The sequence below is a fragment of the Salvelinus alpinus genome, chromosome 26 (assembly GCF_045679555.1).
Source record: "Salvelinus alpinus chromosome 26, SLU_Salpinus.1, whole genome shotgun sequence".
Taxonomy (NCBI): Eukaryota; Metazoa; Chordata; class Actinopteri; order Salmoniformes; family Salmonidae; genus Salvelinus; species Salvelinus alpinus.
In genome coordinates this window covers 46,961,618-46,978,942 of record NC_092111.1, presented here as the reverse complement: position 1 = coordinate 46,978,942, position 17,325 = coordinate 46,961,618, and the positions used below count along the sequence as shown (strand labels likewise).

At 41.7% G+C, this 17,325-nt stretch overlaps 1 protein-coding gene across 1 annotated transcript; it reads left to right on the top strand.

Moving 5' to 3' along the window:
* The first annotated feature begins 9,132 nt into the window (after positions 1 to 9,132).
* LOC139554361 (uncharacterized protein C18orf19 homolog A-like) lies at positions 9,133 to 10,397 on the top strand. Its single transcript, XM_071367113.1, has 4 exons — positions 9,133 to 9,236; positions 9,767 to 9,878; positions 10,036 to 10,191; positions 10,287 to 10,397. The coding sequence occupies exons 1-4, from the start codon at positions 9,133 to 9,135 to the stop codon at positions 10,395 to 10,397; spliced, it is 483 nt and encodes a 160-aa protein (XP_071223214.1).
* The last annotated feature ends 6,928 nt before the right edge of the window (positions 10,398 to 17,325 follow it).

Genomic DNA, 17,325 nt, shown 5'->3' with positions numbered 1-17,325 from the left:
TGGTTATGCTGCATAACATTTAGAAGTTGTCCCTTTTCAGGTTTAACTCCCATTTGTATAAGCTAGTAGAATAGCTAGTAGAATAGCTAGTAGAATAGCTAGTAGAATAGCTAGTAGTATAGCTAGTAGTATAGCTAGTAGAATAGCTAGTAGAATAGCTAGTAGAATAGCTAGTAGAATAGCTAATAGAATAGCTAGTAGAATAGCTAATAGAATAGCTAGTAGAATAGCTAGTAGAATAGCTAGTAGAATAGCTAATAGAATAGCTAGTAGAATAGCTAGTAGAATAGCTAGTAGAATAGCTAATAGAATAGCTAGTAGAATAGCTAGTAGAATAGCTAGTATAATAGCTAGTAGAATAGCGCCGGACTATTCTAGAATAGACTAGAATAGCTAGCACACATAAATCAATGGTCGTAGTCAAAGTAGTTTTAAATGCAGTTGATTGACGATGATGACATGAACATGTATTAGGGTTGACATCCATACAATCATTTTATTCAGATTTTTACCTCGACATAGTGTGAAATAGACATATAAACAGTAGCCTAAATGTTGGCTAATTTGCTGGAGGGCAATGGGGAGATTCAGGATGGAGATGCAGGTGGGAAAACGATGCAGCCTTTTAACTTCATGCTGTCTTGGCTGAGCTCCTGTGTAAAGCACTGGGAAATAGACTCCAACATCTCAGAAGAGGCAAGGACTTTTAGTTTAGCCTGTTACTTGTAATTAGCTGGATGGCTATAGAGATTAGCACTCAATCACTATAAGTGGTTCAGTGCAGACCAATTTACTGGATGCGTATGACAGCTCATCGAAGCGCAATAAATGCTCTGACTTCTGCGTTGCAGTAAATGCTGTAAAGCCACTGAAGACTTCAGATTGACCACGCAGAGCCTTTAAGGTGCCCGCCTGCTTCCCAATAGTCCGGCACAGTGAGCATGTCATAATACCCTTAAAACCTAGCAGTAAAAACCGGTAATGGTTTGTTTTTTCACCATACATTTTCTGTGTATGGGATTTTAGAACTGTTTCATATAAGGTTTCATATAAAAGCATGTTTTCTCAGTATATTCGCCTCAATTTACTCTCAAAAATGCAAAATTCTAGTTAGCAACAGAGAAGACCTCAGGAAGACTAGAAATTACTGCCGAAACCTCCTACAATTATTCTTTAGTCACCAGCGTGATCAGACCTTTGTGCCCAACCCTTATCCACTGCTGCTTGAATTCCAACTGGCGATCTGTTCACCGTCTGCCCTGGTTGTCTCCCCCTGTCTCATACAGGTAGTTGGTTACACAGACTTTTGGCCTCCCATCCTATTCTAACCACCTCTAGCCAACTTTGTCTTCATGTTACCTGCTGAAATTGCTGTACAACATGATCTTGTTGCCAACTGATGCACATTCATGTGTCATAAATCAGCACTGCAGAGCTCTCCCTGTCCTTGATTGTATTACTGTTGATGATATCTGGAAATGTGCATGTACACCCTGGCCCATCTACTGTTGCTAGCCCCAATTCTGACTTGTGCTCTGATATCTGCTTCACTGATTTCTGTTCTCGTAAAAGCCTGGGTTTTCTGCACATTGACGCTAGAAGCTTATTACCTAAAGTGGATCAATTGAAAGTGTGGGTTCACAGTTCCAATCCGAATGTGTTGGTCATTACTGAGACATGGTTAAGGTAGAGTGTTTTGAATACTGATAATAACCTTTACTGGGATTCCTGGAAGTGCATTCTGATGAAGATCATCAAAGGTAAGTGAATATTTATAATGTTATTTCTGATTTCTGTTGACTACACAACATGGCGGATATCTTTATGGTTGTTTTGGTCTCTGAGCGCAGATTATTGCATGGTTTGCTTTTTTGGTAAAGTTTTTTTTAAATCTGACATAGCGGTTGCATTAAGGAGAAGTTTATCTAAAGTTCCATGTATAATTCTTGTATTGTCATCAACATTTATGATGAGTATTTCTGTAAATTGATGTGGCTCTCTGCAAAATCACCAGATGTTTTGGAACTACTGAACATAACGCGCCAATGTATACTGAGATTTTTTTATATAAATATGAACTTTAACGAACAAAACATACATGTATTGTGTAACATGAAGTCCTATGAGTGTCATCTGATGAAGATTATCAAAGGTTAGTGATTAATTTTATCTCTATTTCTGCTATTTTCTGTGAATAAGCACTCACCTAACATAATCGTTTGTGGTGCTTTCGCTGTAAAGCCTATTTGAAATCGGACACTGTGGTGGGATTAACAAGAAATGTATCTTTAAAATAGTGTGAAATACTTGTATGTTTTTGGTAATTTAAATTATGAGATTTCTGTTGTTTTGAATTTGGCGCCCTGCAGTTTCACTGGCTGTTGACGAGGTGAGACGCTACCGTCCCACATACCCTAGAGAGGTTAAATAAAGTCCAAGCTTACCACATCCCACACACTTACTTTCCCGGACACAAATCTAGATGTTATAATGGATATTGACTCATGTGACACCGGTATTTGGGAAGTCCTCTCCCAGAAACACGAGGGTTGTGAGAGAGTAGTAGAATATGCCAGTCGGGCACGGTCAAAACAGGAGAGGAAGTATTCAACTACCAAGAAGGAGCTTCTTGAACATTTCAGACACTTTTTTATGGGGAGGAAATTTCTACTGAGAACTGATCACAGCTCACTGAAGTGGCTGAGTAACTTCAAACAGCCTGAGGGCTGTTGGCTAGATGGTTAGATAAACTGGATCAGTTTGATTTAGGATATTGTACACTGGCCAGGGATACTGCACGGTAATGCAGATGGTGTGTCACGCCGACACACACAGACAGAGAGTGTAGACACAGCCGACTCACAGGAGGCCACTGTCAATCTAGGAGCCATCGTAAACAAGCCTCAGGATGTCACTATTTAGGCCGTAGTTGGAGCTTAAACAAGACAGGCATTACCCACAAATGAAGCTATCCTTCTGGAAGCTCAGGATAGAGACCAATTGGTCTCCCTGTGGAGTTGCAATCAGATCCAAATCTCAGGCCTGTCAAACAGTCTCTATGGGGGTACCACAGGGTTCAATTCTCGGGCCGACTCTTTTCTCTGTATATATCAATGATGTTGCTCTTGCTGCTGGTGATTCCCCGATCCACCTCTATGCAGACGACATCATTCTGTATACATCTGGCCCTTCTTTGGACAGTATGTTAACTAACCTCCAAACGAGCTTCAATGCCATACAACACTCCTTCTGTGGCCTCCAACTGCTCTTAAACGCTAGTAAAACCAAATGCATGCTTTTCAACCGTTTGCTTAGTGACTAGCAGCACTACTCTGGACGGTTCTGACTTAGAATATGTGAACATCTCCAAATACCTAGGTGTCTGGCTAGACTGTAAACTCTCCTTCCAGACTCATATTAAACATCTCCAATTCAAAATCAAATCCAGAATCGGAATCCTATTTCGCAAAAAAGCCTCCTTTACTCACACCGCCAAACATACCCTCGTAAAACTGACTCTCCTACCGATCCTCGACTTCGGCGATATCATTTACAAAATAGCTTCCAACACTCTACTCAGCAAACTGGATGCAGTTTATCACAGTGCCATCCGTTTTGTCACCAAAGCCCCTTATACCACCCACCACTGCGACCTGTATGCTCTAGTTGGCTGGCCCTCGCTACATATACACCAGTATTTCTACTTGCACATCATCATCTGCTCATCTATCACTCCAGTGTTAATCTGCTAAATTGTAATTACTTTGCTACTATGGCCTATTTATTGCCTTACCTCCTCATGCCATTGGCACACACTGTATATAGACTTTCTTTTTTTCTATTGTGTTATTGACTGTACGCTTGTTTAGTCCATGTAACTCTGTGTTGTTGTTTGTGTCGCACTGCTTTGCTTTATCTTGGCCAGGTCGCAGTTGTAAATGAGAACTTGTTCTCAACTGGCCTACCTGGTCAACTGGCCTACCTGGTTAACTGGCCTACCTGGTTAACTGGCCTACCTGGTTAACTGGCCTACCTGGTTAACTGGCCTACCTGGTTAACTGGCCTACCTGGTTAAATAAAGGTGAAATAAAAATAAAAACAGGGGGCATGTGAAGAATGGGGTGTTATGCCTTACGAGACACTATGAGACATATGACACCACCTGGAGAGGGGTTGTACCAGATGAGCTCGTACATCAGACACTTTCTTTTATCCACAATGACAGAACAGGAAACCATTTTGAGCATGATGTTATTGGCCAGGCTGGTAGAGAGCCATAAAGCAGGGGTGTAAGGGCTGTGTGGCATACGCTGCGTAAAAGTTACAGGGTCCAGCACCCATTACAAGTTCGGTCACAGGCCGCCCTTATGAAAGGATAGCTATAGACTTAATGGATCAGTTTACAGAGATGGGACGAGGTAACAAACACATTATGGTAGTGTCAGATGACTTTACTAGGTGATCAGAGTCATATGCCATACCCAATCAGGAAGCGGTAACAGTAGCCAAGAAACTGGTAGAGGAATTTGTGTTGAAGTTAGGCGTTCCTCGCTCCATCTATAGCATCCTGTGGCAACATTTTGAATCTACTCTTTTTAGAGAGATGTGCAATGTTTTACAAATGATCAAAAACCACTCCATACAACCCACAGTCAGATGGTTTAGTGAAAAGAATCAACAGTTCTCTGACCAATATGCTGCCACTTTTTGTTGATGAAAATCAGAGAAATTGGGATGAGATACTCCCATATGTGATGATGGCCTAGTGTTCAATCTTCCAAGAGGATCACACCATACAGAGTGCTGTTCGGTACTGTATTTACGTTACTGGTTGATGTGGTTATGGGAACACAGCAAAATGAAGGGAAACAATATGTTGTTCAGTATGTGCAAAAGGTGCAAGGGAATTTAAGCTGTAAGGGAAGCTGTAATGAGAAATGACCTAAAAGCCACAGGTTAACAAAAGCAATGCTTTGATCTAAAGGTGACACCCCAGAGGTATGAGGAAAATGAATATGTGTGGCTTAGACTACCACTGGGAAAAGGGCTTGTCAGCCAAACTGAGATACGAGTATTCTTCCATTTACTTAGCTATGTAATCTGCAGTTATTAAATTCTCAGTTTCTCTCCCTTTGTTTTCTACTTCCGGAGAGGGTGATGTTCAGGTAAGGATGATGTCTGTACAAAAACAAAACAGGCTCTTTTAAGAGTCATCCATATGTTTTAAATATAGAACAATTAGAAACCCTACAACCCACACCTACACTGTGTATCAACCTGATTGATGGATTGTGTTGTGCAGTAAGCAGGCTCAGGTGTATAACTGTGGCTCCTTCCACCTTCAAAGAATAGGCAAGAGGACCGACCATAGAGAATAGTAAGACACTTCATAATTTTTATTTCTATAACTATGCTATATTATTTGTTCTGTTGTGTCTGTTCGTGTTTTTGCAGCCACTTAGTGTGGACATCAGCTGAGGCCACCGTCTCTGTAACACTGTCTCCTTACTACCTTAGTTTCTCAATAACAGTCTCTCTCCCTCACCTCATCCTTCTCCCTAAATCTTCTAGGTTATATCAGCTGTGTCGGTGAACCCCTCCCACATCTGAGCTGGCTGACATCAAATCAAATGTTATTAGTCACATACACGTGTTTAGCAGATGTTATTGCGGGTGTAGCGAAATGCTTATAGAGCATTGTAGAGACAGAGGGCACAGCATGATCAGAGGTGAGAGGTCACTTTGTCGAGTCAACAGGAAGTATTATTAAAGAGATATTTTACATTGAAATACAGATAGAGTCAGAGATGTTAATGATCCAAGGTCAGTTTTGCATTTCACCTCCTGATGATTATGATGACTGACAGTGTTAGCATGATTAAGCCTTGTGTGTTTTTTTATTCTATTTCTCTCCATCTGTCTCTCGTCTGCAGGTTTTGATGTGAGAGAGGATGCCAACCCCCAGTCCCGTCATCACCACCTCAACCGCTCTTAAGATAACCTTAGGGCTGACTGGAGGCCGAAGGCTGGTGAAGAGAGACCGCATGAGACACTAGTATGTAATTGTAATGAACTGAGAGAATATGAAGTATAGTAGCACTGTAGTTCATTAATCATATGCTGCTCTCCCTGCTCCTCTGTTCTTACCTCTTTCCCTTTGTCTCCCCACCTCTTTCTTCCTCTGTTTTTATAATGCACAACAGAGGTGCATTGAAGTAAAGATCGAATATGTATTTATAATATAATATTACAATTATAATAATTATAATGAATGTCTTAATTAACTTCTTTCAATAAAGCGTTTCACATTCTCTACTGATTGAAATTAAGTCTCTCATTTGATAAAATACTACACCTATCTGTCCTGTGTCCTCAGATCAGTGCAGATCAAGGAAATAGATATTGAGATGAATCTGTTTTTGTGTAGTGTACTGTTGTTTAAATTCTGTTTCTGTATATATAAAGTACAAATCAGCCTTTAACTAGTTAAATCATGTGTTTTAGTTTACTGCAGAGTTACAATGTGTAACCATTGATGTCCCAGGACCAGAATTGGTAAATACTGTTGAAGTGTATAATTGTAATAGATACATACATGTTACAGTACTCTTCTTGCGTTGTGTAAAATCAAATCATCGACACGAACTCCAACTTGTAGCACCAGTCATGGAGATTTATTCTGATAGAAACAGCACAAAATTGCACGTCATACATGCACGGCTCACCATCCCACTCTGCACTCACGCACGCTTGTTTGGTGCTTGTTCACTGGGACAATTCTAACTGAAACATCCTCCCTCGTAAGCTACGCAAACCAGCCAATTAGATGCCATGTTGAGTAGGTGAAGGCAAGACAAAAATAAAACCAAAAACCCATTGGCTTAACAATAAATGGCAAGAGGAATCACCAATATAACCCTGTTACATACAGACATAGCATAATACAAAGACTGGAGTTGGATATTCCTGGTATTGGATATGACTGAAAATAATGTCTCACAGACATTCATACCTGAACCACACCTTTATTTGCCAAGGTAGAGTTACATGATCAGTGAGTATATAATGTACAGGCTACAATGTGAAGAACTCATGCTTGGTAATAACTACATGTATATACGACTTGCATCCTTGGCACAATAAGTTATATTATATTCTACTCAATCCATAAGCTTAATTGATGCCATTCAGACTGTTTTGAAGTCGATACAACCTGCTGTGATAGCTGAGGTGCATAGCTAGGTCCATAGCTAGCTAATATTGACATTATAACATTGTCTGCAATTTCTTGGGGATTAATGATTAACTGGTGGAAGCAATTAAAACCACTGTTCTGAACAAATATTTATAACAAATGTTTTAGTGATTTTCGTAAATTAACTTTATGACAAAAAAATATGTATAGTCATTTGTCTCTACACAAACTAACATATTCCTCTCAACTCTAATGTTTCTGCATGACTCGTTATATGACATTATAATTACTTATATTTGCCTCCATCCTAGTTTTTTTGTCAGCCATCATTGCTGAAGAAAGTCTCCAACGTTGGGTCGCATAGCGTCAAATTCATCATGAGAACCACTCGATATGATTGGTCATCGCCCCCAGCGTTCGCTGCTGGTGATTTGCACAAAGTTGGGAATTGCTGAACCTTTTCACCGCCTCCCTCTCCACGCCACCCAACGGTCCCCCGCACACTCCGCTAGTCACCATTTTCCTTCCATTGAAAATGAACTGCAGTGTTTCACTGCATCGTTTTGCCAGTAGTGTACAGGACTGGGAGTATGTGAATACACTCGCTCGGTTCACCTAGCTGAATAGCTGGACTGCAGCATGCTGACGCCTTTAACTTCTCTAGGGTAGGGGGCAGCATTTTCACGTTTGGATGAAAAGCATACCCAAATTCAACTGCCAGCTACTCATCCCCAGGAGATAAGATATGCATATTATTAGTAGATTTGGATAGAAAACACTCTGAAGACACACCGCGCGATTATGTTAGGTCAGCGCCTAGCCACAAAAACCATACAGCCATTTTCCAACCAAGGAGAGGTGTCACAAAAGTCAGAAATAGCGTTAAAGTTAATCACTTACCTTTGATGATCTTCATCTGGTTTCACTCGCAGGTCTCCATGTTAGACAATAAATGTTAATTTTGTTCGATAATGTCCCTCTTTATGTCCAAAAACCTCCGTTTTGTTCGTGCGTTTAGTTCAGAAACCCAAAGCAACAATGTGCGCTCTCAACATCAAGACGAAAAGTCAAAAAAGTAAAATAAAAGTTCGTAGAAACATGTCAAACGATGTTTAAAATCAATCCTCAGGTTGTTTTTGTCATAAATAATAAATAATATTTCAACCGGACAAAAGCTTCGTCAATAGAAAAGGAGAAACAAGAAAGGCGCATTCCCGATCACGCGCAGGACTCATGTCTGGAAATTTCCACTGGCCACTCATTGAAAGTGCTGTATCTCCCTAATTTTTCAGAGTAAAAGCCTGAAACAATGCCTAAAGACTGGCCACATGTAGAGGAAGCCATAGAAATTGTGAACTGGGTCCTAAGTCTTTGTATGGTGGATAGGGTTTCAATGGAAAAACAGCCTTTCAAAATAATAGTACTTCCTGGTTGGATTTTCCTCAGGTTTTTGCCTGCCATATCAGTTCTGTTATAATCACAGACATTATTTTAACAGTTTTGGAAACTTTAGATTGTTTTCTATCCAAATGAGTAGCAGGCAGTTTAATTTGGGCACGCTTTTCATCCAAAATTCAGAATGCTGCCCCCTACCCTAGTGAAGTTAACACAGTGTCCAAAGAGGGGCCAGAAGTATACAGAATGTCATCTGTGTAGAGGTGGATCAGAGAATCACCAGCAGCAAGAGCTACATCATTGATGTATACAGAGAAAAGAGTCGGCCCAAGAATTGAACCCTGTGGCACCCCCGTAGAGACTGCCAGAGATCCGGACAACAGGCCCTCCGATTTGACACACTGAACTCTATCAGAGAAGTAGTTGGTAAACCAGGCGAGGCAATTATTTGAGAAACCAAGGCTGTCGAGTCTGCCAATAAGAATGTGGTGATTGACAGAGTCGAAAGCCTTGGCCAGGTTGATGAATACGGCTGCACAGTAATGTGGTTCAGGAGGACTCTAAAGCAGAATGGGAAGGTCATGATCCCCCTTCACCTCATCAACTCCTCCATGTGGTTTGGGACATTTTACTATGCTGCCATGCAGCAAGTTTTATTTAATATTTATCTATGCAGGGATGTCCCAATGTCTCTTTTGCAAGGGAGCTCTGTATCACAAAAATGCAGCATGAAATAAAGTACATAATAAGGAATTAGTTATTAATTACAAAAGTTCTTTACTATGCTGCCATGCAAAAAGTTACAAGTAATAACGTTGTACAGCAATATCAAGACATTATTTATCAAAGTGAAATGAGAGGAAGAGACAAAGACAAACCCATAATCATGTACAATGTGAGATGTTTTTCTGAGGCTGTTTCTCCTCTCCATATGGGCATTAGTGATAATGGGCTTTTCTCCGGTCAACCTGAGGTCACTGCCTGACACCACTGAGTCTCATTTAGATGTACAGTATTCTGATTAAACAATCAGGGTTGTGTCTGTCTGGCCTGGCAGTAAGAGCTGACAATAAGCCGGCTTTAAATTAGTCTCAGACTAGGATGGGCAGTGTGATGGTCATTAGTTTAGTTGTTGACACTTGACTGACTTGATGTCATAGAAAATTAACCCTTTAGGGGTGTAAATGTCGTTCCGTTTCTGTATTATGTTGGACTCCCGCAGGAGCTTGTTAAACTGTTGGAGCATTCCCAGAGTGGCTATGCACTGAATGCTCATATCTCATTACACGTTTGGACAGCAATTGTTTGTGATTGGAATGTCATACTATGGCAATTCCTTTGAGTGTTTTTGTATTAAAAACAATGTCCAGAGCTAAATCACCACAATCTTAACACATCATAGTAATCACATTAACACTAACCACAATGCTCATGTTTATTGTCAGATTGTCACAGTGTACCTGGCTGAGGTGGCAATAAGGCGGACGTCCCTCTCGATCAGGTACCTCCATAAACACAGCCACATGACCACCCCACCGCCCATTAAGGAGTATCTGCAGGACAAGATGGAGGAGACCAAGGAACGCCTCTCTGAGAAGATGGATTGAAACCAAGGACAGGTTGTCTAAGAAGATGGATTGAAACCAAGGACAGGTTGTCTAAGAAGATGGATTGAAACCAAGGAACGCCTCTCTGAGAAGATGGAAGAGATCATCTGTCGGGGAGGATTGGGGACAACAAGGACAAGTTGGCAGAGAAACTCCAGGAGACCAAAGACCAAGTGTTTTTCAGAAAGAAACCGGAATAGATATATGTTAATTCCTGAATATGATTAAATATATGTTAATATGGCCACTATAGCTCTTTAGAAGGATGGATGGACATAAACTGACTTCATCAGATATCATAACATTGTTGGATTCTAGCTTGAAATACTTGCAATACTAGAAGTTAATGATTACATGTATAAGGAATGTATATTGTGGCGTCAATGGAGTGAGGATAAGAACTAGGGTTATTGAAGTTACTGAGTGAGGAAAAAGGCTTGGTTGCAATCAATGATAAAGTTGGATAGCCGTTGTTTAGAGGGGAGTGAGGAATGTGGGCCGAGGTCAGGTCAAGTGAGAAGGAACAATTTTATTACACACATCACTTAACTTCCTGCCTTGCAACAGAGATGTAATGGCTGTCTAGATGTGCAAAGAGGAGACTCCACCTAATAGGCGGGTATAAATACTTGTGCTGGTGGAAACATGTCTTTGTCTTTGCAGCTGTTTGATCCAGTGATAAACTTGGTTTGAGCTTTAACTTCTCTGGGATATGTGGGACGGTAGCGTCCCACTTGGCCAAAAGCCAGAAAAAATGTAGCGCACCAAATTCAAATTCAAATATCTTACTATGGAAATCAATCTTTCATGAAATCACACATGAAAGACACCAAATTAAAGCTACACATGTTGTGAATCCAGCCAACGTGTCTGATTTCAAAAAGGATTTACGGGGAAAGCACACCAAACAATTATGTTAGCTCAGTACATAGCCACAGAAAAACACAGCCATTTTCCCAGCAAAAGATAGTAGTCACAAAAAGCAGAAATGGAGATAAAATTAATCACTAACCTTTGATGATCTTCATCAGATGACACTCATAGGACATCATGTTACACAATACATTTATGTTTTGTTCGATAATGGGCATATTTATATCCACAAATCTCGGTTTACATTGGCGCCATGTTCAGAAATGCCTCCAAAATATCCGGAGAAATTGCAGAGAGCCACGTCAAATAACATAAATACTCATCATAAACTTTGATGAAAGATACATGTTTTACATATAATTAAAGATACACTTGTTCTTAATGCAACCGCTGTGTCAGATTTAAAAAAAACTGTACGTAAAAAGCACACCATACAATAATCTGAGACGGCGCTCAGATAAAAACAACATTTCTCCGCCATGTTGGAGTCAACAGAAATACGAAATTACATCATAAATATTCCCTTACCTTTGATCATCTTCATCAGAATGCACTCCCAGGAATCCTAGTTCCACAATAAATCGTTGTTTTGTTCGATAATGTCCATTACTTATGTCTAAGTAGCTACTTTTGCTAGCATGTTTTGTGCACATGTCCAAACGCTCGCGCAGATGCAGGCAAACTCGGACGAAAACTTCAAAAAGTTATATAACAGGTCGAATAAACTGGTCAAACTAAGTAGAGAATCAATCTTCAGGATGTTGTTATCATATATATCCAATAACTTTTCAACCGGAGAATTCCTTTGTGTCTGTATTCCCCAGGCGCTCTCTTTTGATGACTTCTGTAACCGTAATAGCCTTGGCTTCATGCATGTTAACATTAGAAGCCTCCTCCCTAAGTTTGTTTTGTTCACTGCTTTAGCACACTCTGCCAACCCGGATGTTTTAGCCGTGTCTGAATCCTGGCTTAGAAAGACCACCAAAAATTCTGACATTTTCATCCCCAACTACAAGATTTTCAGACAAGATAGAACGGCCAAAGGGGGCGGTGTTGCAATCTATTGCAAAGATTGCCTGCAGAGTTCTGTTTTACTATCCAGGTCTGTTCCCAAACAATTTGAACTTCTACTTTTAAAAATCCACCTCTCTAAAAACAAGTCTCTCACCGTTGCCGCCTGCTATAGACCACCCTCTGCCCCCAGCTGTGCTCTGGACACTATATGTGAACTGATTGCCCCCCATCTATCTTCAGAGCTCGTGCTGCTAGGCGACCAAAATTTTAACATGCTTAACACCCCAGCCACCCTACAATCTAAGCTTGATGCCCTCAATCTCACACAAATTATCAATGAACCTACCAGGTACCACCCCAATTCCGTAAACACGGGTACCCTCATAGATATCATCCTAACAAACTTGCCCTCCAAATACACCTCTGCTGTTTTCAACCAAGATCTCAGCGATCACTGCCTCATTGCCTGCATCCGTAATGGGTCAGCGGTCAAACGACCTCCACTCATCACTGTCAAACGCTCCCTGAAACACTTCAGCGAGCAGGCCTTTCTAATCGACCTGGCCGAGGTATCCTGGAAGGATATTGATCTCATCCCGTCAGTAGAGGATGCCTGGACATTTTTTTTAAATGCCTTCCTCACCATCTTGAATAAGCATGCCCCATTCAAGAAATTTAGAACCAGGAACAGATATAGCCCTTGGTTCTCTCCTGACCTGACTGCCCTTAACCAACAGAAAAACATCCTATGGCGTTCTGCATTAGCATCGAACAGCCCCCGTGATATGCAACTTTTCAGGGAAGCTAGAAACCAGTATACACAGGCAGTTAGAAAAGCCAAGGCTAGCTTTTTCAAGCAGAAATTTGCTTCCTGCAACACAAATTCTAAAAAGTTCTGGGACACTGTAAAGTCCATGGAGAATAAGAACACCTCCTCCCAGCTTCCAACTGCTCTGAAGATAGGAAACACTGTCACCACCGACAAATCCACTATAATTGAGAATTTCAATAAGCATTTTTCTACGGCTGGCCATGCTTTCCACCTGGCTACCCCTACCCCGGACAACAGCACTGCCCTCCCCTCTGCTACTCGCCCAAGCCTTCCCCATTTCTCTTTCTCCCAAATACAGTCAGCTGATGTTCTAAAAGAGCTGCAAAATCTGGACCCTTACAAATCAGCCGGGCTAGATAATCTGGACCCTTTCTTTCTAAAACTATCTGCTGAAATTGTTGCCACCCCTATTACTAGCCTTTTCAACCTCTCTTTCGTGTCGTCTGAGATTCCCAAAGATTGGAAAGCAGCTGCGGTTATCCCCCTCTTCAAAGGGGGGGACACTCTTGACCCTAACAGCTACAGACCTATATCTATCCTACCCTGCCTTTCTAAGGTCTTCGAAAGCCAAGTCAACAAACAGATTACCGACCATTTCGAATCCCACCATACCTTCTCCGCTATGCAATCTGGTTTCAGAGCTGGTCATGGGTGCACCTCAGCCACGCTCAAGGTCATAAACGATATCTTAACCGCCATCGATAGGAAACAATACTGTGCAGCCGTATTCATTGACCTGGCCAAGGCTTTTGACTCTGTCAATCACCACATCCTCATCGGCAGACTCGACAGCCTTGGTTTCTCTAATGATTGCCTCGCCTGGTTCACCAACTACTTCTCTGATCGAGTTCAGTGTGTCAAATCGGAGGGTCTGTTGTCCGGGCCTCTGGCAGTCTCCATGGGGGTGCCACAGGGTTCAATTCTTGGACCGACTCTCTTCTCTGTATACATCAATGATGTCGCTCTTGCTGCTGGTGATTCTCTGATCCACCTCTACGCAGACGACACTATTCTGTATACTTCTGGCCCTTCTTTTGACACTGTGTTAACAACCCTCCAGGCGAGCTTCAATGCCATACAACTCTCCTTCCGTGGCCTCCAATTGCTCTTAAATACAAGTAAAACTAAATGCATGCTCTTCAACCGATCGCTGCCTGCACCTGCCCGCCTGTCCAACATCACTACTCTGGACGGCTCTGACTTAGAATATGTGGACAACTACAAATACCTAGGTGTCTGGTTAGACTGTAAACTCTCCTTCCAGACTCACATCAAACATCTCCAATCCAAAGTTAAATCTAGAATTGGCTTCCTATTCCGCAACAAAGCATCCTTCACTCATGCTGCCAAACATACCCTTGTAAAACTGACCATCCTACCAATCCTCGACTTCGGTGATGTCATTTACAAAATAGCCTCCAAAACCCTACTCAATAAATTGGATGCAGTCTATCACAGTGCCATCCGTTTTGTCACCAAAGCCCCATATACTACCCACCACTGCGACCTGTACACTCTCGTTGGCTGGCCCTCGCTTCATACTCGTCGCCAAACCCACTGGTTCCAGGTCATCTACAAGACCCTGCTAGGTAAAGTCCCCCCTTATCTCAGCTCGCTGGTCACCATAGCAACACCTACCTGTAGCACGCGCTCCAGCAGGTTTATCTCTCTGGTCACCCCCAAAACCAATTCTTCCTTTGGCCGCCTCTCCTTCCAGTTCTCTGCTGCCAATGACTGGAACGAACTACAAAAATCTCTGAAACTGGAAACACTTATCTCCCTCACTAGCTTTAAGCACCAGCTGTCAGAGCAGCTCATAGATTACTGCACCTGTACATAGCCCATCTATAATTTAGCCCAAACAACTACCTCTTTACCTACTGTATTTATTTATTTATTTTGCTCCTTTGCACCCCATTATTTCTGTCTCTACTTTGCGCTTTCTTCCACTGCAAACCAACCATTCCAGTGTTTTTAGTTTTTATTTTACTTGCTGTGTTGTATTTACTTCGCCACCATGGCCTTTTTATATTTTTATTTATTTATACATATATTTGTTTGCCTTCGCCTCCCTTATCTCACCTCACTTGCTCACATTGTATATAGACTTATTTTTTTTCACTGTATCATTGACTATATGTTTGTTTTACTCCATGTGTAACTATGTGTTGTTGTATGTGTCGAACTGCTTTGCTTTATCTTGGCCAGGTCGCAATTGTAAATGAGAACGTGTTCTCAATTTGCCTACCTGGTTAAATAAAGGTTAAATAAAAAATAAAAAATAAAATAAGTTATGGAACGCAAGGCGATATCATGAGGAAAGCGCATGACCAGGAACTGGCATTCTGCCAGACCAATGACTGAAACACCTCCCATCCGGCCCCACATCACACTAGAGGCTTCATTCCACGTTCTACAGACTGTTGACATCTAGTGGAAGGCTTAGGAAGTGCAAGATCCATATCAGATCCATATCTTACAGGGAATTGAATCGGCGATGAGTTGAACATTGACCAGTCTCAGAATTCTCACTTCCTGTTTGGATTTTTTCTCAGGTTTTTGCCTGCCATATGAGTTCTGTTATACTCACAGACATCATTCAAACAGTTTTAGAAACTTCTGAGTGTTTTATATCCAATAGTAATAATAAAATGCATATATTAGCATCTTGGACAGAGTAGGAGGCAGTTCACTATGGGCACGCAATTCATCCAAAAGTGAAAATGCTGCCCCTATCATAAAGAAGTTAACTAGTTGTCCGTTAGGTTCTGACAAACAGAGTGAAAAGCTAACAGTTGGCGTTGTCGGCAGTATTCACGATGATTTTTAGTCGAACTGGACAGTCCGAATCAGTAGAGCAGGAGCAGGCACAAAAACAAGGCAGGCACAGTTCCTACACAGTTCCTACACATTCTGACATCTTAGGGAGATGAGAATCTGAACAATAATAGGATACGGACCTAGAAAGCCTAAGCTTATTCAGTAGTTCCTTTGTGTTAGGACCGGTCGTAAACATATGGTTTAGGGTAGGTTCCATAAGGATAAGGCCCGAGTGGAGGTGCTCCTCTGCGAGATCGATAGAAATATATGGTTTAGGCCAAGATCCATGAGTGACACTACAGTGTAGGCTAGATTCTGTGTAGGATGTCCCTAGAGGTAGTATTCCCCTGCGAGGCCTGTAAGAGGGACGAAAGTCCCAGCCGCAGTGGCCAGGAAGCCGTAGGATGTGTGTATGAATGTTTGAACATGATTTGTGTGTAGTAGCAGTAGCAATAAAGAGAGGTTGGTTTATGCCCTATTGGGGCGGCGAACTGTGACAGACCAGGTGGGTTGTTGGGAACAGTGGTATTTTGGTCAAGAAATTGGACTAAAACCCCGTCCCAGGCTGCACATTAGTCATCCTGTGGGGAATTGACAGAAACAGTGTCGTCCAGCACCAGAGGAGTGAACAAATTATTGGTAGCCTAAGCTGTTACTTAACGCCGTTGGGGGGGGCGCCGAGTCTATAATAACTTAAATGGCTTATATGGCCAGGAGACTCCCGGAGTGGGAGGAGACTCCGAGTGTGAGAAGAGGAAAATGTTACCAAAGCAGAGGCAAAAAAAACATATGACCTGCATCAAGAACCAGATAAATGGTGAGGAAAATTAGCCAAATTTGAGAAAATTGGTACACATTATCCTGTGGATGGAAAGTTTAAAACCAGCCAAGAGTGTATGGATGCAATCGTACTGTGGAATACTGAAATCAGAGAACGGTCCAGACCATAATACGCAGGAATCCATGGGATTTTATCAGCAGCAGTTAAAGATGTAAAAAATAGAGACATGCGAGGTAAAATAGAGCAGTAGACAAGAACGAGGCGACAAAGAAAAAACTAGGCATATCCGAAGGGCATGGGCATAGATTAGATGAACAGCAGCAGGAATTGGCTATTGCGCTAGAAAATAGTCAAAAACTAAACCAAGAATTAGAGGGTGCCCTTGAGGATAGACAAAATCCAATAATTATCAGGGCACAAGGCGAGACCCAGATGCAGATGGTTGAAGTCTTAGATGTTTATTGATCCAAAAAGGGGTATGCAAGAGAATGGTTGTGGTCAGGCAAAAGGTCAAAACCAGTTCAGAGTCCAGGAGGTACATAGTCCAGAAACAGGCAAGGGTCAAAACCGGGAGGACTAGCAAAAAGAGAATAGAAAAGGCAGGAGCACGGGGAAAACACGCTGGTTGACTTGGACATACAAGACGAACTGGCACAGAGAGACAGGAAACACAGGGATAAATACACTGGCACAGAGAGACAGGAAACACAGGGATAAATACACTGGCACAGAGAGACAGGAAACACAGGGATAAATACACTGGTACAGAAAGACAGGACCACAGGGATAAATACACTGGCACAGAGAG

Bases quoted from the DNA above. Each gene is read 5' to 3' on its own strand.
- LOC139554361 (XM_071367113.1), top strand. From the start codon at position 9,133: ATGTGGTTCAGGAGGACTCTAAAGCAGAATGGGAAGGTCATGATCCCC. The intron at 9,237-9,766 runs GCAAGTTTTATT...TTAACCCTTTAG, and splicing joins TTTTACTATGCTGCCATGCA to GGGTGTAAATGTCGTTCCGT. The intron at 9,879-10,035 runs GTTTGGACAGCA...GTTTATTGTCAG, and splicing joins ATGCTCATATCTCATTACAC to ATTGTCACAGTGTACCTGGC.